At 42.2% G+C, this 24,310-nt stretch overlaps 1 protein-coding gene across 5 annotated transcripts in view; it reads left to right on the top strand.

Annotated features, from left to right (window-relative positions):
• kdm4aa (lysine (K)-specific demethylase 4A, genome duplicate a) overlaps window positions 1-23,752 on the top strand; it is a 28,607-nt gene extending 4,855 nt beyond the window's left edge. Inside the window, exons 7-22 of one of the 5 annotated variants that reach the window (XM_029429241.1) lie at window positions 320-423; window positions 637-774; window positions 1,974-2,206; window positions 7,441-7,604; window positions 8,045-8,436; window positions 10,062-10,158; window positions 10,352-10,536; window positions 13,727-13,931; window positions 14,265-14,341; window positions 15,937-15,992; window positions 16,541-16,649; window positions 18,162-18,350; window positions 19,118-19,288; window positions 19,449-19,568; window positions 20,215-20,307; window positions 20,459-23,752. In XM_029429241.1, coding sequence (XP_029285101.1) covers window positions 320-423; window positions 637-774; window positions 1,974-2,206; window positions 7,441-7,604; window positions 8,045-8,436; window positions 10,062-10,158; window positions 10,352-10,536; window positions 13,727-13,931; window positions 14,265-14,341; window positions 15,937-15,992; window positions 16,541-16,649; window positions 18,162-18,350; window positions 19,118-19,288; window positions 19,449-19,568; window positions 20,215-20,307; window positions 20,459-20,599 — 2,474 coding nt within the window. In that variant the 3' untranslated portion in view covers window positions 20,600-23,752. Of the gene's footprint in view, window positions 1-319; window positions 424-636; window positions 775-1,973; window positions 2,207-7,440; window positions 7,605-8,044; window positions 8,437-10,058; window positions 10,159-10,351; window positions 10,540-13,726; window positions 13,932-14,264; window positions 14,342-14,993; window positions 15,188-15,936; window positions 15,993-16,540; window positions 16,650-18,161; window positions 18,351-19,117; window positions 19,289-19,448; window positions 19,569-20,214; window positions 20,308-20,458 lie in introns of those variants that run through there. The other 4 variants (XM_029429240.1, XM_029429239.1, XM_029429238.1 and 1 more) reach the window with 4 other exon arrangements.
• The last annotated feature ends 558 nt before the right edge of the window (window positions 23,753-24,310 follow it).

Raw genomic sequence — 24,310 nt, 5'->3', positions numbered from 1 at the left:
AGAACTCCATAGATGGATTGTAATCTGTTACAACAGGCACTCATCACATGTGTGTTAAATCCCACATGAAAATGTATCATTTACACTTTTATTACTCACAATTTAAACCACTGGATGCCACAAGTCACTTCAGCTTGTCATACAAGAGGAAGTGTAAACTGCTTTTAGTGAACCTGTATTCTGTATGGAAAGTACCTTGGAGACCATAACAATTCTATTTACGTATCCCATTACACAGTTTAACCTAAAACACCTGTATACTACACAACCACAGAGGGTCATCTGCACTGATGCTTTGGATGGCTTCCTGTATTTTTAGGTTTCTTTCCAGGGAATGCTCAGAGCTGTGAAGCCTTCCTGCGCCACAAGATGACTTTAATTTCACCCTCAATCCTGAAGAAATATGGCATACCATTTGAGAAGGTGACCTTTCATTTACTTTGTGTTGACCTCATGACATACAGTAGCTGCTGCTGTACAGACTGTTTAACAATATGTTCGGTAGAACAGCAAAGTGCTTCACAAAAAGGTAGAAAATAAACTTGATTTAAAATATGATAATGATAAAAACAAAAGTTAAAGATTGAAAGAAAATAGTGTATCTGCTCTTGTAATTCTCTGTTTTTTAATATTCAGGTCACTCAGGAGGCTGGGCAGTTTATTGTGACATTCCCATTTGGTTATCATGCTGGTTTCAACCATGGCTTCAACTGTGCAGAGTCCACCAACTTTGCCACCCAGCGATGGATTGATTACGGCAAACAGGCGACACTGGTGCGCAAAAACATAATTTAAACAGCTGTGACTCTTAATGTAGTCATTAATCACATGCAAAGGCCTCAGCTGCATCTATGTGTAGTGTATCGTGGTGTTCTGCTACAAAGTGTCAAATATGCGTAGGGATTGTTGTTCATGATGTCACATTATATTGTTTAAATGCCAGCTTGCAAGCACTAAGCAATAATCACAAAAAAGAAAATTAATGAAGTTATCTTGAATAACAGTGTGCTCTTATTTTTGTAATAAATGCAAAAAAGTAAGTAGTCTATAGCACTGGGACAATAGATTGAAGATGATTGGTGGGGGTTCCCAATGGATGTGCAACATAGTTTCAAGATATAATTGTAAGCCTGCTATGAAAATGAAACTTTACTTTATAAAGAAAATAATTAATTGCACAAGCAAAGTGGGTTCTGAAATGTAATTAATATTTAATTTAACGTTTTAGTGTTCGAATGACACATTTCCATTTTAGTGTCAAATGAAATGCCTTACTGTTACTCTTACTCTTGCATCATAAATCTAACAGATTAAGCCCAGGTTTGGGTTTAAGGACTTGTTGCTCTGACAACTGTTCCAGATTAATTTTAAACCAGTTTTGAAGAACCATTCAATCCAGACTTCAACATTCTAATCTAAATAACTCAGCTATCCACATCCAACGAACGGGGCCGTGTTCGCGCTGATTTATTGACAGTGATCTTTTGATCACATATCTGTCATCCTAAAAGCCTGTCCACTTCACAAGCACAGCACACACCCTCTGACTGGAAGCACTCTAAGACCCTTAGAGTAGTGTTAGTGCACCAGATTTTGATTGACAGCTTTCACACCAGCTTGAATGAACCGAACGAAGGAGCAGACTTTGTTTAAACTGAACCTGTAAAAATCCAAAGATGCAGTGTTTGTTAAACGATATGCGATATGTAAGGCAGTGTTGGATGGAACATGCAAGTTACAGTTCTGTCCCTCAAGCCATACCAGTAGTAAAGCTAAAATGCAGGTTTTTCCTGAGGGTCATAGCCTGAGATCATGGGGTTAAAAAGTACTCAATCTCTGAGAACCATCATCAGAATATTTGAATTTCAAAAGAATACTATCAAACCCAATAGTGAATGCAACTTTTCTCAGAGCATTGTTTGCTACCATGGTTCAAACCGAGACTAAGATATTGCTCTGACTGTTCCTCCCAGTGTTCGTGCCGTCAGGACATGGTGAAGATCTCCATGGATGTGTTTGTACGCAAATTTCAGCCTGACCGTTACAAGCTGTGGAAGGCAGGCAAAGACAATACTACCATCGACCACTCCAAACCCACTCCAGAGGCTGCTGAGTTTCTGAAAGAAGACAAGAGAGAACTTTCAAAAGAGGCTCTCAGTGAAGCTGGATCTGAGGAGCCCACGACTCCTGTCCAGGAGGACAAAAGGTCTGCATTTACACATCTCTTACAACATTCACTGTTATTCTACTATGCTTATGAAATACAGATACATGAATTTCCTTAATTAAAGCTTTATTCAAGCTATTTGTTTGCATGTTTTTGAAGCCCATGTGAAGGCCCTGTCACACATATCCGTATGGCAGAAACGTATGCCGGCGCATACGAAATATCGGCAATACGTTGATATAAATGAAGGGTAAGTTGTGATCGTTCGAAGGACGCAGATGATACGCCGAACACGCCAGACATACACAGTTCCGTATGGCAGAAACATATGCCGGCGTATATGAAAAGTAGCTCAAAATTTGTCAGAGTCCAAATACGTCCAACTTTTCCACAGCGGTGTTGTAGCTGACGCATACATAACGAATACATAACAAATTATTATACGTATGTCAAACCTATTGCTAGTGTATCACTTACTTATACAAAACGTATCAGAACGTCTGGCCAACTGAGCTGGAAAAGTGCCATTTGGTTCACGCCATGCTGATGCTGGAGAACGGCTAGAATGTACTGTTGTCGCAGCCTCTCAGCATCCTCCATGCTCTCTGATGATGGGTTGATGTATTCATCAAGACGTGCTGTGAAGAAGTGAGGATGAGCTACTCACAGGGACCCTATATACTATATTCAAAAACCAAAAGCTCCCAAAACGCTACTTGTACTGTAGAAACACGTTTAATAAGTTACTCCTCCGTCAGGGATAAGCTTAACATCGGTTACGAATAGTTTATCCACTCATTATCAATAAATTGGCTGTAGGGTTCACCGTCAGACGACGTAGCCTATATCTAACGTACCTCTAACGCAGGGGTGTCCAACTAATTTTAGTTCAGGGGCCACATACAGCAAAATTTGTTCTCAAGTGGGCCGGACCAGTAAAATCATATCATAATAACCTGTAAATAACGACAACTCCAAATGTTTCCCTTTATTTTAGTACAAGAAAGTACACGTACATTCTGAAAATGTTCAAATTTAATAACTATCTTTATTACTAAACATTATGAACAACCTGAAATTTCTTAAGAAAAGAAGGTGCAATTTCAACAATAGTATAAGTTTATCATTTACATATGTGCATTACAACTTACAGATTACAGTGTATCTACAAAGGCACAAAACATTTTGTCACAGGTATCTGGAACAGTATTTTACTTTATGATCAAAACAACTAATTTTTACACTTTGCAAACTCATCCCACGGGCCGGATTGGACCCTTTGGGGGGCGGTTTTGGCCCCCGGGCCGCATGTTTGACACCCCTGCTCTAACACAGTAAAACAGTATGTGAATACTGTATTCATATACTATATTTACGTAGGTAAGTATTTACGTACGTATTTACGTATGTAAGTATTCATGTACGTATTCAGTATTCGCGTATGTCTAACGTCACGTAACGTCTGCATATCTTATGAAGCACACGTTGGGTGCGTCCGGTAATTTTGAACATGCTCAAAACATCAGCATTCAACAACGCACCCCAGTTTAACACAGTGAGCTCTTAACGAATACTACACTCGCTGTGTATAATCACGTCATCCAAGTAGGCCGCATCATACGCAGAGTGAGGACGCAGGACACACCTCATTAACCCTGCGATAGTCCACACAGAACCAAATTGACCCGTCGGACTTGCGGACCAGAACAACGGGGCAACACCAAGCACTGCTGGACTCTTCTATTACTCCCATTTCCAGCATGGCCTGAAGCTCCGCCTGAACAATTTTCCTCTTGTGTTCAGGCAGCCGATAGGGCCGTGACCGTACGGTCATTCCCGGGGGCGTCTTTATGTGGTGGTGTGTGAGAGTGGTGAGCCCGGGCAGGGGGGAGAACACATTGGCAAAAAGCCTTTGCAACGCCATGTCCGCTCTCTGACCCGGTGAAAGCTGGCTGTCACAAAAGACCGGGGCTGATTTTACCGTTTTTAATACCTCCGGCCCCAGCTCATCTTTCTCCATCACCGTAGTAGCCAGGGAGACAGAGGCCACCTTTCTCCACTCTTTTAAGAGATTGAGGTGGTAAATTTGTGTCGCCCCCCCTGACCGACCGCACCACCTCGTAATCGATGTCCCCCACCTGCCGGGTGACCACAAAGGGCCCTTGCCACTTGGCAAGTAATTTGGAGCTAGAGGTAGGGAGCAATACAAGTACTTTATCTCCCGGTGCAAATTGCCTCAGTCTCGACCCTCCGTTATACAGCCGCTGCTGACGTTCCTTGGCCTGGAGTAAATTCTCACGTGATAACTGTCCCAGTGAATGGAGTTTCGCTCACAGGTCCAGGACATACTGAACTTCATTCTTACTTGTGCTTGGACCCTCCTCCCAGTTTTCTTTAACCAGGTCCAAAACACCCCGTGGCTTCCTGCCAAACAACAGCTCAAAGGGAGAAAATCCCGTGGAGGCCTGGGGAACCTCCCGCACTGCGAACAACAGAGGGTCTAACCACTTATCCCAATTGCGACTATCTTCGTGAACGAACTTACGAACCATGTTTTTCAGCATTTTGTTAAACCGCTCCACCAGCCCGTATGTCTGCGGGTGGTGCACACTAGTCCTAATGGAGCGGACGCCGAGTAAACCGTACAGCTGCGTAAAGTGCGTGACATAAAGGACGTGCCCTGGTCAGTTAAGATCTCTTTCGGGATCCCAACTCGGGAGATAACATGGAACTCTGCCTGCGCCACACTCTTTGCTGAGATGTTACGCAGCGGCACTGCTTCCGAATATCGCGGTGCGTAATCCACTAGGACCAACACAAAGTGATATCCCTGTGCGCTCCGGTCTAATGGCCTGATGAGGTCCATACCAATTCTGTCGAGCGGCACCTCAATTAATGGCAGTGGGCGCAGCGGCGCTCTTGGAGTTGCCGGCGGGTTAACCAGCTGACATTCACGACAGGGTGCACACCACCGCGCGAATGCCAGGCCAATAAAATCGGGCCATGATCCGGTTGAGTGATTTGTTGTACCCTAGATGACCGGACATGGGGTTATGATGAGCCGCCTGGAAAACCGTTTCCCGGCGACTTTTCGGAACCAACAACTGGGTATTTAACTCTCCTGTCTCTGTGTCACGGCTCACACGGTACAGTCCGGACCAACTGCCCCACCTCCATGACTGGAAAGTCCCGCCGGGTGTGGCCGAGCTTGCCGCACCGCCAGCACCCCAGCTCTGGCATTTGAGGAGCCCTCTGCGGTGCCTGGCGACCAGACGCGTAGGCTGGGTCCTGTTGAGGAGAAAACAAAGCAAACTGGGGGTTAGGGAGCGACTGGGTTGCAGCTGCCCCAGGTTGTAGGCGGGACCCCCGGAGGATGGCATAGGGCCAGCGGCTCCCGCGGCAGGCCGGAACCTTCTCGGGGCTGGAGCTGCGGAGGATAGATGGCCCGGGCTTTGGCCCCCAGGCTCTGTCGGGGCAGGGAGAGGTGGTCCTCCGCGAGTCTGACGGCGGCTTCGAGGCTGGCCGGACGGTGACACTGGACCCAGTTCGCAGAGGAGAGTGGGAGTCCGGCGATGCATTGCTCCAGGGCCACCTGCCCGACGATGTCCTCGGCGGAGTTGACTCCCGGCTGGAGCCAGCGCCTGGCCAAGTCGAGGAGCTGCTGGGCGAAGGCGAAGGGTCAGCCAGCGTCCTCAAAGGGCAGGCTGCGGAGCCGGTGGTGATGGCCCTCGAGGGTGCTGCCCAGCCGGTCCAGGATCGCCCTCCAGAGCTGGTCGTAGCCGTATCTGGAGGCGCGGGCAGGCTTCGGGCGGCCCACTGGGCTTCCCCGGAAAGCAGGGGGAGCAGTCGTAGCCCCCACTCCTCCTGCGGCCACCCGCATGCCTCTGCCGTGCCCACGAAAATGTCCAGGAAGGCCTCCGGGTCGTCCTCTGCCGTCATTTTCTGCAATGCGACCCGAGGGAGCTTGACTGGCCTGCTTCCCGACTCACCCTCCGGGGCTGCCAATTGCCAGAGCATTCCATGCAGGAGGTCCCAGTCCGCCTTCTGGTGCGCCGCCAGGTCTACAAGCGTCTGGCTCTGCTGTTGCTGAAGGGCAGCGGTGCCCTCGTGCATTGCCGCTGGAGGGTCAGCCCTGGCGGGCTTTGCGCAGCTCCCTCCTCCGTCAGGTCCCTGTTCAGGCGCCACTTGTGGACTACACCTGTCCACAGTAGAGGGAATGATGATCGGAGACGAAATAGTGTACCAAACAGACTTTTAATTTACACATAATAAATAATTTACACAAGTGGTGGTCACAGACAGGTGCTTCGGCTGCTCCGCGGCTCCGTTGCTCTGCGGCTCTCCTGCACTGTGGTGCTGTGTCACCGCTGGGCTGTGGCTTCAAACGACCTCGCTGCTTGGACCCAGCCTACTGCAAGAGACCAGAACCAGGCCATCACCATGCATTTATTATGTGATCTGATTACCTGATTCCGTTCAGCTGTCTGGCCTCCAGCTGGGACACTCCTGTCTGTCCCCAGCAGCCAGCGCCCTAACCACACCCCACTGCCACAACTATGTTACAAGTAAAAGTCCTTACTTAAGTAAATGAACAAAAGTATTAGCATCCAAATATACTTAAACTACTCATTATGCAAAATAATATACGCACATTATACAGAATATAATGATTGATACTTTAATGTTGCAGCTCGTAAGGGTAGAGCTAATTACTTGACATAATCCTGAGGATCTCAACCTATGATAATGCATCATCATTTATGAATTGATTTATATTTTGTATTAATAATCTACATCTGCAAAGTAACTAGAAACAAATGTTGTCAAATAAATGTAGTGGAGTAAAAAGTACAATATTTGCCTCCAAAATGTATTGGAGTAGAAGTATAAAGTGGCATAACACGGAGATGCCCAAGAAAAAATAATATAGATTTAGCCATACTTGTACATAAAAGTAATGTACAAGTATGGCTAAATTGTACTTAGAGTACTTTTACAGTATATTTCTGTGGTTTTCGATGTCTTTTAATGAGGAAGTACCGTACTGTGAGTCCTGAGCAGATAACGGTGCTCTCCTTCCTCAGTGAGAAGCTTCACCACTAAAAGCTACTGACAGTCAGTAACGATGGTGACTCACTATAGTTATTTCAGTTTGAATCTGTGTAAAAGATTTGTTTGTACATTTGCTTCCCTTAGCGTAGTTGCTTTACTGTATGTTTCCCTGTGAGTGAGTCGTGTCGGGCGTGTCTTCAGTAATGTCTTCCATTCATCAGTATAAAGCCTCAGACTGGGACAAAGCGTCAGCTGGAAGCTATTGAAGCCTCTGAAGACATCAAACCTGAGCTGACCGTGGAGGAGACTGAGGAGGTGGAGCCAAAGAAGGCAAAACTATCATGCAAGGAGTCTTCAACTAAAGTCCCTGTCAAGCCAGATAAAGGTACAGTACAGTTTGTAGAGATCTTATTTCAGCTTGTGGGTTTATTGTTAAGTTAAACAATAAATTCAGCCTTTGAGTTGAAACTAGTCTATAAACCCTAAGTCAATTTAAGATGAGAATATTTGTTTCTAAGTAAAAATAGCTCTGGCTTCTTTTGACCTTATTGCCATTTATCCTTGAAATGGAACATGTTTTTGGTATTGCATCATAGTCAGCTAGTTTAAAAACTCCAGGTAACTACTTTTTAATGTGTTTCGATATTTGACGGCCATACCTACCAATCTGATTTTGTTTGTTTCGTCAGTCATCATAGGAAACAGAGCACTGCATCTTAAGAGACAGCTAATTCTCGCAGCTTACTATTCAATGAGGAACTTATTATATTTGAAAAACAAGCATCTGGAACAAGTGCAGTATATTCTGATGTGTTGTTCTTTCAGACACAGTGAAAGTCAAGACGGAGCCTAAGAAGGAGAAAGACACCAAGCCTCAGACTAAATCTCAGTCCAAAGCCAGCGCAAAAAAAAAATCAAACAGACAAAGCATGTCGAAGAAAGAAAAGAACGGTGTGTCCTCTGCAGACGCCTGTCCTCCAGACCATGTTGAGAGCCAGGTGGCGGCTCTGTGCTCTGAGGAGGAGCCTCAGCTGGGGAGCAGCTGCAGCCCGGCACACAAAGTGTTTCAGAGGACGCTGAGCCCCGCAGACGTCCTGCATGTACACAGCTATGCCAAAGGAGACTACGGAGAGGGAGAAGCCCTGCCCAAGGAGGAGAAGATGAGTGAGGACAGTGACGATGAGATGGAGAAGGACAACAGACATGTTAGCAAAGCAGTGAGTGGATACATATGTTTAACATACCAATTTGTATTCCCTTTATTGTTAAACAGCTTTTCCAAACATTGAATCTATTTGAAATATTTTAGACTTTAATCCACTGGATTGATCATGTCGCTGTAGTTTTTGGCTTGGTGTTGCTTTCAATAATGCTCCGATACAGTTAACCTACAAGTATGAAGCATTGCACTAATGAGCAATCAGCAAAAAAGGACAATTAAGCAATGACATGGATTTGTTTGCTGCATTGAAATGGTGACTCTTACGAGCCAACTCTTAGCTCTTTGAACATAACAAGAGTTTAACAGTCCTTGGTGCTTTGAGGCGGTACAGAATCAAGACAAAATAAAGACCTTGAATATTCACTGCGTGGTGCAAGTTTTAGGTACTTGTGCATTGCCCATTAGTGGCATTGCAGCTTGGCCTCCGGAAGTGCTACATTGCTCGTTGACTCCAAATCAAATGCATTTATATAGCTCAATATCACAAATGACACATTTGTCTCAGTGTGCTTTACAGGTCGTATGTACAGCATACGACCCCCTCTGTCCTTATACCCTCGCACCACACCAGGGAAAAACTCCATAAAACAAACTCCACAATTAAAGGGGGAAAATTTTAGAAACCTCAGGGAAAGACTGAGGAGGGATCCCTCTCCCAGGATGCACAGATGTGCAATTGTGTGTACAGGATAAACAACATAGTACAAATACAACATGATGTAATCAAATATGAAAAAAATGGATCCAGGAGGATGTCAAAAAAGCTTCCCGGTGCAGGATCAGGACAACATGCGCAGCCACGAATCATGATCCAGACGTAACCTTTAATAGTGGCAACCTGCCAAATGAGGGACACAGAAACTCCGGGGATGATGCCCCGGATGCTGACATGAATGCATAGAGAGGGAGAGGAGGGGAGAGGTGTAAGTCCCCTGGCAGTCTAAGCCTATAGCAGCATAACTAGGGGCTGGTCCAAGGCAAGCCTGAGCCAGCCCTAACTATAAGCTTTATCAAAGAGAAAAGTCTTTAGCCTGCTCTTAAATGTGGAGAGGGTGTCTGCCTCCCGCACACAAACTGGGAGCTGGTTCCACTGGAGAGGAGCTTGATAGCTGAAGGCTCTGTCTCCCATTGTACTCTTAGAGACTCTAGGAACCACCCTGCAGTCTGGGTGCGCAGTGCTCTAGTTGATTTATAAGGTACTATGAGACCTCCTGGGAAGTAAAGAAAGGTTTGATTGTAACATTAGTATATACAGCATTCAGCTGAAAAAATATGAACTGCCGTCAATTAGTTTTTTAAGGCCCTATGCTCGACATAGTCCGCAGAGCCCTGAAGCTTTGCCCCCGCTGCTACACAGTGCGTTGTTCTCTTGTATTCAAAGTTTATTCATATTAAACGTGTCGCATGTCCAAATCGCACAAAAATGTAACCCAGCACTCTCCACCAATACAATCGCCAAGTGTGAAGAAGATTGGTTCTCGAGATATGCGTAAGGCATACAGACGGACACATTTATTCATTCATTCATTGTTCCATGCCAAAATGAAAACCTACCAGTATGGTCATTTGAAAAGAGTGTCCAGTCTGGATGCTGATAATAACAGTGTGTCTCTCCAGCAGGGGGCAGAAGAGGTGGCTGGAGATGGAGAGTCAGAGAGTGATCTGGGACAGCTGCCAGGCCACCATCCGCTCATAAAGGACGGCATGAGTGATGAAGGTTTGTCGCATCAACTGCAACAGCCTAACTGAGATGCCTCACCATCGTACCTCATATTGGCTGACTATAAATTTATAGAAATGGATTTTAGCTCTAATTATCTTTAGGTGTCTTGAGCCAATATCCAACCGCTAGTTGTTAGTTGATCTGAATGTACATGCTAACGTTGCTGTTGTGCTTGTTTGTCCCTCAGAGGCTCCAGAGGAGGCGCCCCCAGTGGAGGAGGGGGGTCTGGAAGGGGAGAGCTGGGCTAAACCTCTGGCTCACCTGTGGCAGAGCAGACCTCCCAACCTAAAGAAAGAGAAGGAGTACAACCAGCGCATGGAATCCAAACCTCCATATTGCTCCATTTGCACGCTGTTCTACACATACCAGCAGGTAGTCTGTACCAAACTCCACTTACCACTCATTACTCTATATATTGTAATATAGACTAATACACTATGGAGTTCATGCACACGGATTACTCAATAAATCAAATCAAATTTATTTATATAGCCCAATATCACAAATTATACATTTGTCTCAGTGTGCTTTACAGACTGTACAGGTTACGACACCCTCTGTCCTTAGACCCTCGCATCGCACAAGGAAAAACTTCCTAAAAGAAACTCCAAAATTAAAGGGGAAAAAATGGAAGAAACCTCAGGGAGAGCAACTGAGGAGGGATCCCTTTCCCAGGACGGACAGACGTGCAATAGATGTCGTGTGTACAGGATAAACAACATAGTACAAATACAACATTTGACAGAAATTATGTTGTGTTGGAAAAAAAAGAAATAGAAAGTATGGATGAATCCAGGAAAATGTCAATAAGGCTTCCCGGTGTCCAGCAGGACCAGGTCAGCAGGCGCTGTCACGATTCATGATCCTGACGTAAACTTTATCAGTGGCAACCTGCCACATGAGAGACAGACACTCCGGGGATGATACCCCGGATGGTGAGTTAGTAACATACATTTACATAAATGCATACAGATAGAGAGGGAGAAGAAGAGAGAGGGAGGGGAGGAGAGAGGAAGAGAAGGAAGAGAGCAGGGAGGTGTCCCCCGGCAGTCTAAGCCTATAGCAGCATAACTAGGGGCTGATCCAGGGCAAACCTGAGCCAGCCCTAACTATAAGCTTTATCAAAAAGGAAAGTCTTTAGCCTACTCTTAAATGTGGAGAGTGTGTCTGCCTCCCGAACACAAACTGGAAGCTGGTTCCACTGGAGAGGAGCTTGATAGCTGAAGGCTCTGGCTCCCATTGTACTCTTAGAGACTCTAGGAACCACAAGTAACCCTGCAGTCTGGGAGCGTAATGCTCTAGTTGGTTTATAAGGTACTATGAGATCTTTAAGATATGCTGGAGCCTGACCATTAATTGATTTGTAAGTCAGGAGAAGGATTTTGAATTCTATTCTGTATTTTACCGGGAGCCAGTGCAGTGCAGCTAATACAGGAGTAATATGATCCCGTTTCCTTGTTCTAGTCAATACACGTGCCGCTGCATTTTGGATCAACTGAAGAGTCTTAAGCGACTTTTTGGGACAACCTGATAACAATGAGTTGCAGTAATCCAGCCTTGAAGTAACAAATGCATGGACTAGTTTTTCTGCATCATTTTGAGACAGGATGTGTCTTATTTTTGCAATGTTACGTAGATGAAAGAAGGCAGTCCTTGAGATTTGTTTTATGTGGGAGTTAAACGACAGATCTTGATCAAAGATGACGCCAAGATTCCTTACAGTGGTGCTGGAGGCCAAGTTAATGCCATCCAGAGCTTCTATGTCATTAGAAAATGCGTTTCGGAGGCGTTTAGGGCCAAGTATAATAACTTCAGTTTTGTCTGTGTTTAACATCAAAAGGTTGCTAGACATCCAAGTTTTTATGTCCTTAAGGCATGCTTGATGTTTAGCCAATTGATTGGTTTCATCTGGTTTAATTGATAGATATAATTGGGTATCATCCGCATAACAATGAAAGTTTATAGAGTGGCTCCTTATAATATTGCCCAAAGGAAGCATATATAAGGTGAATAGAATCGGTCCAAGTACAGAACCCTGCGGAACTCCAAGACTGACTTTGGCTGTCATGGAGGATTTATCGTTAACAAGTACAAATTGAGATCGTTCAGATAAATAGGACTTGAACCAGCTTAGTGCGGTTCCTTTTATGCCAACACAATGTTCCAGTCTCTGTAGTAGAATGTCCTGATCAACAGTGTCGAAAGCAGCACTGAGGTCTAACAAGACAAGAACAGAGACAAGTCCTTTGTCTGATGCCAATAGAAGGTCATTGGTAACTTTCACCAGTGCCGTCTCTGTGCTATGATGAACTCTAAATCCAGATTGAAAAACCTCAAATAAACTATTATTATGTAAAAAGTCACACAACTGTTTTGCGACTGCTTTCTCAAGGATTTTAGCGAGAAAGGGAAGGTTAGATACCGGCTAAAACCTCTGGATCAAGGCTAGGCTTTTTAAGAAGTGGTTTTATTACAGCTACTTTAAAGGATTTTGGTACGTAGCCAGATAATAGAGACAGGTTGATCATATTTAATAACAAAGTGTTAATTAAGGGTAAAACTTCTTTAAACAGCTTAGTTGGAATCGGGTCTAAAAGACAGGTTGATGGTTTAGACGATGAGATTGTTGAAGTTAGTTGGTTAAGATTGATTGGAGTAAAACACTCTCGATATATTTTAGGAGTTACAGATGTTTTTAAAATTCCAACAGTTGAAGTTAAGTCATTACCAATTGAGGTCAGGAGGAGATTAATTTTGTCTCTAATAATTATAATTTTATCGTTAAAGAAACTCATGAAGTCGTCACTACTGAGAGATATGCTGAAAAGAAACCTGGGGTTGTTCTTATTTTCTTCTATTAAGGAAGAGTAATAAGCTGCTCTGGCATTACGGAGAGCCTTCTTATACGTTTTAAGATGATAAGTGAAATAAACAAATGATTTGCTTGCAAATCCAGGGTTTGTGGAGCCTGACCTCTGCATCAATTTTTAATTGTGTCTTTATTTCAACTACTTTATGGAAGCGTTATACTAAATGACTGGAATGCCCCTGGAAAGCAGAGCCAATACATCATTCACTTTCTGTACCAGGTGCTTTTTCTCTCTTTTTCTCTTCCTCTGCAGATAGTACCTCTTCAGAGAAGACAGAATTCTTAGCTGACCGTCCTAGTCACGCCACCTAACAGGAAAAACCAGAAACTTTAGCAATTGTACGGCGTAATATACGCCTAGTTCTGCATGCAAATTAATAAAATAATTGTAATTGTGAAGCTCAATAATACATATTGTTTTATATTATGTTCTATTAATATAAACTATTAATTAGAAAGCATGATTTATCAACTTTTGTGACTTTTTTGTCGACAGCGCCTGCTGGTCTCCTTTATACATTTAAGTGTTTGTTTCAAAATGTCACATTTTTATGACTGAGGCTAAACATTACTGTGACATATTCCATAACATTTTCATTCTATAATTTACAGCAGCAACATAACTGTCCTGTGAACCAGTAGTTTGCACAGTGTTGTAAGCTCCATGTTTGTGTGTGCTGTGCCTGCTGTCAGACTGAATGTGCCAACAGTGTGGACAGTCCTGTCCTGGTGGCTGGTGGACAGATGCGGACCAAACCTCTGATCCCAGAGATGTGTTTCACCACCACCACAGAGGAGGACTCTGAGTGTGAGGAGCCGCCCGTCACACCACATCTAGAAGAAGATGGAACCAGCCTCCTCATCAGCTGCTCTCAGTGCAGCATCCGGGTTCACACCAGTCAGTACACTCACACTTACTGATATCATTATGTAACACAGCCTGTGTGCAGATAATCAAAGAATTTTACACAAACCCTGATGACCTTACACATGTCTCTTTTGCTGAGATTTCATTCCTCCAAATTCCTCACATGTCATTAGCACAGAAATATGTTACTATAGAATTAGACATTTGATTGCAGATCTGTGGCATAATACAACCACTTCAAACTGCATTGACCAAATACTGTCTGTGGATGGCAGCACATGCTAACAGACCTTCATAATGTGATGCGAGTCTCTCAGCTACTACACTGGTGTGTCAGACTGTCTTTGTGTTTGTATATGCCAGGCTGTTACGGTGTGGATCCAGCCAGTGTGAGCAAGGAGTGGAAATGTGCGCGCTGCAAGGCCAACGCCATGACTGAGGTCAGTGAACACTCCAGGGTAGGGTTACTATACATGTTGCTGTGCTGTTTCAATGGAACCCTCTTGGTAATTTACCTATAATTTATCTACATTTTCTTTAGTTTACCCTCTTCAAGCTGTTAGCTAGTGTAGGTATAGTGTTAATGGAATTTTACTATGATAACACCATTCGTAATGTCTTGTATTGTCCATTTTCCACATTGAAGGTTTGTGAATGAGTCAAATGATCAGTGCACATAGGAAGTTTTTCTTTGTGCGATGCGAGGGTCTAAGGACAGAGGGTGTCGTAACCTGTACAGTCTGTAAAGCACACTGAGACAAATGTATAATTTGTGATATTGGGCTATACAAATACATTTGATTTGATTTGATTTGATTTGCACAGTGATGCTGCAGTGAGCATGTGTGTACATTTTGTAACTGAGATTGTTCTGCCTAAATGCAGAGGCTCACATGTACGGTTAGTCAGGTCACTTTATAAAACAGTGACTTAACTGCCCCATTGGGAACCTTTTTCTGAGTAGAAATTGGAGGATCCATGAGCTCACAAAGCCAGCGATCGCTTGTAGGTCAATGTCGAGCCGTCGGTGAGCGTCTGTCAGCCTACATTTTGAGGTTGGCAATTTTCAACCTCTCCGCCTCCGATTCACAGAAGGAGAAATCACTCTGATTGGCTGTTCAGCGTCAGTAAATCAGTGCACGAGAAGAGAAACAGATGTGAGGAAAACAAACAACTAAAGTGAAGAGGGTGCACACAGAGGCTCATCTTTCATCTTCATCTCATCTGATCAATCAAACACTCGGATATTTTCACAACGACACGGCCGTCTGCAATGACGATACGTGGTCAGTGAGAACGATGTGAAAATGGTCTGCAAAGACTGCTTTGTTTAAATGTGTGCATCATAACAACGGCTTGTAAATCTGCAGTCATAGGTCTTCCAGTTTTAGTTTTTGAATGATGAATACAGACTGACCGCCACCTGCTGGTCTGCCTAGTTATTTGCTCTCAGAACGTATGGGCTCGTCTGTTTGGTGTGTCTGGGCCTTTAAGAGCCTTATTTGCAGTCACAACTTTTCAGGCTCAGCTTGGTGGCAGAACCTGCCATAATAACAGGATTATTTGATCCTCAACATGGTGTTAATGAGACTGCTGCGTCTGCTCATGATGTTGCTGTTAACAGTAATCCAGTGTCAAACACAGCATTCGGAAGACTGATGACAATAACTTTTTACTGTCCTCTGGAGGTTTGGATGGAAGACTCTGGAGATGTTTGTAGACATACAATACAGCCATTAATCACATATATACATTACTTTACATTACAGTTCATTTAGCTGATGCTTTTGTCCAAAGTGACTTACAATAAGTGCAAACAATCATGAGGATACAACTCCCAACAGCAAGAATCTTGCAGATACATTAGCTTCAAAGCTTCATTTTCTATATAACACTTTGACCCACATAAACATGGGATGGTCATTGGTTTTGGTAATTGCTGCACATATAATGACTACTATAAGCTACAATAATGAAAAGTTCAAGTCTTTATTGTGTGTATGACCAACGGATTGATGACATGTTCTTTTTGCAGAATTGCTGTTTGTGTTCGCTGAGAGGCGGAGCCTTGCAGAAAGCCAACAACAACAAGTAAGTTGTTCCAGCGTCCTTAAGAAGGGGAAAGTACATCCAGCTATTTTAACACATCTGCACTTTGACCATGTTCCTTTATCCTTGAGCAGGATAACATCCAACTGGTTTAAACTAGGAATGCACGTTATATTTGTGGACACACAGCAACTATATATTATTGGCTGATAAATAAGACTAATATAAGTTTCCTCTGATAACGCACAGCCTTGGCTTCGTTTTTTATTGCGACAACACTCGATACACAATTCTTAATAGAGTTTTAGTTTTAGTCCATTAGTTGTATTCAACAGATGTCTATTGAGAGAACTGTTAATTTCTCAATCCATCAACCGTCAGATCATGTTCAAAGATGAGTAAGGCTCCTGGCAAACACACACAGTACACACTCACAATACACACAACACAAGTACAAGCACCACACACTACTAATGCAATCTATGTGTACAGGAGATGTGTGCTTTAGAAAACGAACGGAATAAGCAGCTTACTGCTCGAAGAAGACAATATGTCAGTTGTTAATGTGTGTGTGTGTGTGTGTGTTGCAGGTGGGTACATGTGCTGTGTGCAGTGGCTGTGCTGGAGGCCCGCTTTGTCAACATCACTGAAAGAAGTCCTGTGGACTTAAGTGGAATCCCTTTGCAGAGATTTAAACTGGTGAGTTCTAGTAATCGTCACACGTTCATGGATAAGCTACTGTTTCATTCTCCATTGAAAGCTGGTGTTCAAATAATAGCTGAGTCTCTAATATTAGCCAGCATGTACCGTTGACCCTGTGTTAACCTACATTTGACAAATAAAACTTGAAACTGAAATAAAGGCTGACTGCTAGAGAAAGGCGAGGGGGAGTAAAATGAGCTGTTCTAGTAGTTTACTCTGGAGATTTAAGAAAACAATATCAATTGCATATAGTACTCTGCTCTCAAGGTTTCTTTGGACCCAGAAAATGTTCTCTATTGTATGGCAAGGAGAGTGGAGCGCTGAAAAATGAAATTATATCAGTGCAAACTAACTTTGACGAAGGCCGAACAAAAGACTTGGAAAAACTTGAAAAGTCAGAAATCCCTGTGCAGCATTATCCAAGTATCTTGTATCCATTTGTGGATACAAGATCCATCTTGATAATGCTGTCTGTTTTATAATGGTGACATCGCTCATCCTCCGTCGAAGTCCGTTTGCTCTGATACTGTTTCCGGGACCAGAGAGAGCCTCGGAAGGGGAGTACTGTAAAGAATATGTTGTTATTAGGTGAACTGGTCCTTTAACAGTGATCCAAAATAACTGCAAAAAGCAACAGACAAATGAACTTTCTCCAAGTGCAGACACACAAACCAACAACTTTAATTGTGTTCTAGCATCCGGTAATTTATCTCCAGCTACAGTGATTGTTGAACCTGTTGAAACGAGAAGCTGCTCTCTGAATGTTTTGGACATATTTTGCTAATAAGAAAGAGAAAGTTTCCTTCGCATCTGAGATTATCAATAATCAATATTCTTTGCCAATTGAGGTGTCAGAACTCAGAATCACAAGTAACAATGTGTCCAAATACAATAATTTTTTACATTCCCACACTTTAATTTCACAGATTTGTATTTGCATATTGGAGCAAAAAGCTCCCACTGTAGTGTGTAGTAACGGAGAGCAGCATGCTGATGTGTCCGTACATTAAAGCATGTCTGGACTGTCCCTGATATATTGCTACGTCTCTGGAGTTCTGCAGTCAACAATGTGACGTGACTCTGGACATTATATCAAGACGACAGCTAAACATGGACAAAGGACTGAGCTTGCATCAAGAGTAAATGAAGACAGGACCATACAGAAATCATCAAATCTATATACTTATAAAACAAGAGAGTAGAAATAAAGGCCTGTCCCTAATGTAAGCTTGTTTCAAATGCAGGCCTGGTTCTCTACATATTTACAGTATATCTATGTCCTGCAGTCCTGCAACCTGCAGCCCACAGGACTAAAATGAGAAGAGGAATATCCAGCTAACTGTGCTGTAAAATCCTGATGGCCAGTTGAGACAGGAAGTGAAGCTACGACATGCAGTGGCTTCAGCTGCACTCAAACTGTTACCAGTCCTTGTGTTTCACCTTCGTTGAGTCACTTCAAATCAGTTGCAGTTTCCTGAGCCTTGGCTCCTGTGTTTTAATCTCTGTCAGAAATGTTACTACTGTAAGAAGCGGATGAAGAAGGCGTCTGGCTGCTGCGTGCAGTGCTCTCATGGCCGCTGTCCCACTGCCTACCACCCCACCTGTGCCCAGGCTGCTGGAGTACTCATGCAGCCGGATGAATGGCCCTTTGTAGTCCATGTTACCTGCTGTCGACACAAAGGCCCAACTCAGATTGAGGTAAGAAGCTTCTGAGTATCTCTTAATTTCTTCTTTAAAGGTATAATATGTAATATCTTAAAACAACTAGACCTGTGTTATATATTTTGTTGAGTTGTGTATTATCCCAAATGTAAAGTTCCTGAAGGTAACGTTTCCTCTCTCTCCTGTCATGGTGTCGGCTCTCCTTTGAGCAGTGTCAGCGTTGTGTTTGTAGCCAGAAGCTTCTTAAACTGACTTGACAGTTTTAAGACACTTTTTACATCTTGGTGCTTTTAACTCTATATTTGAAGCAGATGAAGGATTTTAGTCCTCGGACTTCTGGATCTTAAGTTCCCAGAGAAACAAGCTGAGCAAAAATCAGTGGCAACTCAGCTTGCAGACATCTGTTGTCTGCCGAGCAGCATCGGAGAAACACTGATTTTTAGCGTCAAGCTGCTTTATTCAGTCTTTTTTAATCAGGAGAGGAGGAGACCTCTGAGAGAATTCTGCTCCCGAACAAAGAACACCAGGGATCGTAACGGGAGAAGCTGACACTGACTGACACTCCCATGATCCCACGCTGCTTCACGACGCCACCAATCTCCGTCATTTGTTATTGTTTTGATCGAGAGACAGTAGCAGAACAGTTGCATATTGTGTGTTTAAGGACTTACTGTGAAGTAGAGAGGCACTTTGTAACACTGCACAGCAGTGAAAGCTTTGTCCACTTCTGTTACATCAAAGTGCAACCAAATGTCAACATTAGTAAGTTCTAAATATGTGATTTCCTGAATCTCCTCTGACAGCGCAATAAAGCAGCCATGCATGAGCTGACTGTGGGACAGAAGGTGATATGCAAGCACAAGAATGGCCGCTACTACCAGTGTGACGTGGTGCAGCTGTCCAAAGAGACGTTTTACGAAGTCAACTTTGATGATGGTTCCTTCAGTGACAACCTCTTCCCCGAAGACATCGTGGTGTGTGTGTGTTTCTCTCTCTCTCTCTCTCTCTCTCTCTCTCTCTCTCTCTCTCTCTCTCTCTCTCTCTCTCTCTCTGTCTCTGTCTCTGTGTGTGTGTGTGTGTGTGTGTGTGTGTGTGTAACGTAACACTTAGTTCAGTTTGTGTTTTGTGTGTTAGAGCCGGGACTGTGCTCAGCTTGGCCCCCCCCCCGGTGGTGAGGTGGTGCAGGTGCGATGGACAGACGGCCTGGTGTATGGGGCCAAATTTGTGGCAGCGCATGCCATCCACATGTACCTGGTAAGATATTTTTCTGTGTTTTGTTTTGTGTCAAATAACAAAGTTTGACTTGCTGTCATTAATAACACAATATGCTAACAAGAATACAGAAAACTATTTTTGCTCCTTCTAATCATGGAATCTTTTACATATTTCATCTTCTGTCTGTTTTAGAAGTGTACACTTGAAGTACTTGTAAAAATAAGTAATGACTGAATGAACAGGTTTCTACATTTAATTAATCACTTTAATATTTGATCAATTTCTCTTTTTAAGAATATTTGGTTTTGGGATTGGCCATTCCCAAAAGGACTCTTTCTGTTTATTGTAATATTGGATGTATAGGAGTAGCCTTTGACTCTGTAATCCACAGCATCTAGCAGCCTTTCGGGCCTTGGCCTTTGACTACTATCTTTGGAATGTCATGTCCAAGCAGAGCACTGCAGTCTTTTTTAAATTGACACAAACGCTGCTCACCCTTATTATGTTACTTTCCACTATTGTTCTTAAGTTGTTCTGTGATGGTGGCTGCTGTCTTCTTTTCTTGCCTATCCTTATATATTTATTTTATTCTTACTATGAAACACTTTTTGATATTCAATAGAAATGGGCATGTTTAGCTCTCTTGTGTCCTGACTGCATTGTGTGCTACATTTCTGGAATGAAGGTTGAATTTGAGGATGGCTCGCAGCTCACAGCGAAGAGAGACGATGTCTACGCTCTGGATGAGGAACTCCCAAAGAGAGTCAAATCCAGACTGGTAAGTGCAACGCAAAGCACACACACAGACTCTTAAATCCACCAACAGGTTTGTCTCATCTGGTGTGTTCATTTAACTAAGAATGAGTTGTAGCTAAAGTCAATGTAAGACGTTGCAGTGTTGTCATGCAGGCCTGTGTTTGTCTCTGCAGTCTAAAGCGTCAGACATGAGATTTGACGGCATCTTTGAAGAGAAGGAGATCATCAAGGAATCAAAGAGACAGAGAGTGATCAACTCTCGTTACAGAGGGGACTACATAGAGCCTGTGATTTACAGAGCCATCATGGAGTAACGCTCCTGTCTGCTCACGCATACACCAGCACCACTGACAGACTGAACTATACCTTAACTCAGCAGCTAGCCACTGAGAGTGTAGCTCCAGATGACTTCCTTCAGGACTCACTTTGGACTGTTCTCCATTTTTTACTTCTTATTGATCGTTCATTCAATAAGAAATATATTTGCTTTGTTTGAATGCGATTAAAGAAAGGGCAGTATTTTTTATTTCCGTTTTTCCATAGGACTCCACACACAATGCAGTAGGCTGACGTGCAGCTGGCAGTACATAGAAGTAGAAAGCAATACAAAAATGGCATTTGTTCATTAAAGTAGCATTTAGACAGTAAGGCACCTTTTAAGAAGACAATGCTGGAGGTAAACTTTAATCTACAGTAATGCTAAATTCATTTCAAACATTTCAATTGACTTTGCCCAATTACAGTTAGTTTAAGTTTAAAGGTTAATATCAGTGTGATTTTATTTCAGTTCTGCTGCCATAAATAATAAATGGAGCCTGAAAGGTATCATGGGTAAAGGTTTTGATGAGGTAAATGACTAAGTCGTGTCCTCAAATAGCTGAATGAATTCGTTAAAATGAACAGTCTAATTGCAATTATTCCTTTAGTTAATGCCCACACACATACACACACACGCACTAATAACTGATTTTTTTGGCCAAATTATTAATTTATGTATGTATGTAGGTATGATTTCCTAAATTGTTTGCTAGAATTATTCAAATTGTTTTGGGCTGCAACTAACAATTACTTTCATTATCAAATAATGCTACTTATTTTATCAACTTGTGTCAGAAATGAGGCTCAACACAATTCCCCTGAGCTGAGCATTATTATTCAGTTTAGAGTAATATAAGTTTCATATTTGAGAAGCTGGAACCAGTCAATAAATAAATCCTGTTAGTTATGTTCTGTTGATTGCTTGATGGACTTACTGTTCCAGCTCTAAAGATGTTACTGATATTGCCCAGCTCCATGTTTTGAAAAGGCCCAGCTAGAGTTCTGCCATGCTAATTTGATTGAACACAACTTTATTTCAGAATATGCACCATGTGAACATAATATAAATTAAAATAATATAACTAATAATATCTACACCCTGTCTCTTTTGCTGTGTCTGCTCCCAATGGATATTGTGTATCTACTTGAAACACATGGACATAGATTATTTACTTAGTCAGAGCAAGACATTTCTCAACAAGTTAAGCTGATGCAACCAAACCAACACAATGGCAAACAAGTCCTGTATCCAACACAAAAGGTTCCAAATGTGTCAGTGAGCCGAGCGCTACACTGCGCTCATCAATGAATCCTCAGCTCCATTTACTGGCTGAAAACCTCATTAGCTTTACGAACCTCTGGAGTCCACATCATTGAAGCATGAGTTGATCATGTCAGACCACCGTCTTTGGAATCCATCGACATGGTTAGACTCTTTAAGGGCATGAATCCGAAAACAAAATTGTACTGAAATTATCTTATAGTTATAGAAATACTTCACCCAAATGTTTGTATCAGTTCACTACTTGCCTCTGGTGGCCTGGAGTGATGCACAGAATGTTTGTACCTACGATCCTTCATGACAGTGGCAGCCGTTTCATGGAACAATGAATTTACAGGTAGATACTTTTTAACCACAAATAAGAGTGTACTGATACCAAATCAATACTTTTTCCAATACCCTACATTGATAAATTGTTTAAGATTTTTTTAATTTTAAAGATTTGTGCGAGGAAACCAAAGAAGACAAAGTTCTTAAATGTTGCAGAAAAACAACTAGATTTAGCTCATTTTGCCTGAAATTGGTTCAAATTTAAATTCACTCGCAGCTTCAGACACATTTTGTTCTGTACCAAAAGGTTTGAGTATCGTCTGCATTTTGAAGTGGATCTCAATATTTGAAAGTTTAAAAAAGAAAACGTTAGCATACTGCATTTTTGAACAAACATTTGTGATGGGTATGTGTTGAGCCTGGCATTCAGTCGTGACAGAATAAGTCCCTCTTGCAAGCTCTTCTCTGGGCTTTCAACTGCAATTTGAAGCTCTTAAAAGCTCACGTGTGGCCCTTGAGTTTAGATTATTCTGTTATAAATAACCAAAATAAGTATTGAACAGACTTTAGGTTTTACAGTACAGTGTGAAGGTTTAATACGCAATTTTGGACATATTAAGCACACAAGTGGAATGCTACAAACTTGGCTTTTGCAATTCAGCAACATTTGTACTGAAGTTTTTCAAATTGTTGTTTGAAAGGATCTCCCCACAACTTCAGAAACTGCTCTCACATGAGCACTCCAGATGGAATGGTTGTTACGAACTGATACAGAGATAATAATATATGGATGAAGTCTTTAAATGCCATTGAATCCACTGATAATGCCTTTTTAACTATAACTATGAACTGCATTCCTTTAGTGAATAGTGAATATCTCTTGTTTTACAAGCCTATTTATTAAGGTGCTTTGAGAAAGTAACCTGCGTTACAGAGTTTGCAGTAGTACTGCGGAGGTTGAGGTTAATGATGTACGCTCTATTTTTTTCTACAGTATATACATGAATTTTAAAGAACCTGTTCAGATTTGTAATGCGTTTGTCTACCAAATTGTTTCCTCACTCTTCTACTGAAAGTTGTGCATTGCACTTTTATTTAAGTCCAGTTTGCAGAGACATTTGAATAGTTGTGTGCTGCCAATGCTTATTTGTTAAAAATCTGTTTTAGAATGTTAATTGCACATTTATAAAATGTCTCCCTCTTGGCCAAGCTCAAGCCAGTGAACTTGTTCTTGTTGTGGAGTCAGCCTACAGTACAGACAGAGGAATGTTAGTTTCCTAGTTAGATGTTGCCAATTCAAAGACCCTGCTTTCATCAGTCCAAGTGGATAATTTTTTTATTTCAAGAAAAGTATTATCCGAGTTGATAGAGGGGATCTCCTTTTCTATTTTATTGCAATGTTTGGTAAAACATGTTCTATGTGTATTTTCACAGAAACCTTTTGAAGTGTAAATGTCATGCAGTTTATTTTAAGAAGTTACTCGTTGACACAGGAGATGAGCATTTATCTGCATTTCTTGTATAACTGAATTTACAGATTTTTATTCAAACTATTTGTAAATTTCATTGTTTGTTTCAGTAAAGACATTTTTTCAGGGCTATTTGTCTGTCTTCATTCCACATTTACCCACTTGTTATTTACATTTCTTGGTACCAGTATTTATTTTTTGAGCTACCCTTGAGGGGCAGTAATTAACTTACAAGCCTAAAACACTAAGAATTTAATAAGGGCAACTTTGGGTTGCCAGCTATGAATAATCTCTTTCTAGTGGGTCATCTGCAATTATACATTTTAAGTATATCGTTAAGTTACTTTACAATAATTCATCAGTCTGCACAATTCTATATTTTTTGGGGGCATGCTATTTTTTAGATCATGGCAATAGAAAGATAGGAAATAAGGGAATGACATGCAACAAAAATCCCAGGCTGGCTGTGAAGCACATACACAGGCATGCAAACTCATCAGGGGTGCGTTTTATCTCTGGCAGAAGCATCCATTTATGCATGAAAAGTATAAAATAAAATTTTTAACCTTCAAAAAGTATGATGCTAGTGATTGAGCCCTATTCTTCTCCTAGCAAAAAACAACTGAAAAGCATCGACAATTCTATGAATTTGAAAATAATAAATAAATACAATAATAATAAATTAA

Source organism: Cottoperca gobio, chromosome 4 (genome assembly GCF_900634415.1).
Source record: "Cottoperca gobio chromosome 4, fCotGob3.1, whole genome shotgun sequence".
In the NCBI taxonomy this organism is placed as follows: Eukaryota; Metazoa; Chordata; class Actinopteri; order Perciformes; family Bovichtidae; genus Cottoperca; species Cottoperca gobio.
This window is presented reverse-complemented; position numbering and strand designations above follow the sequence as displayed.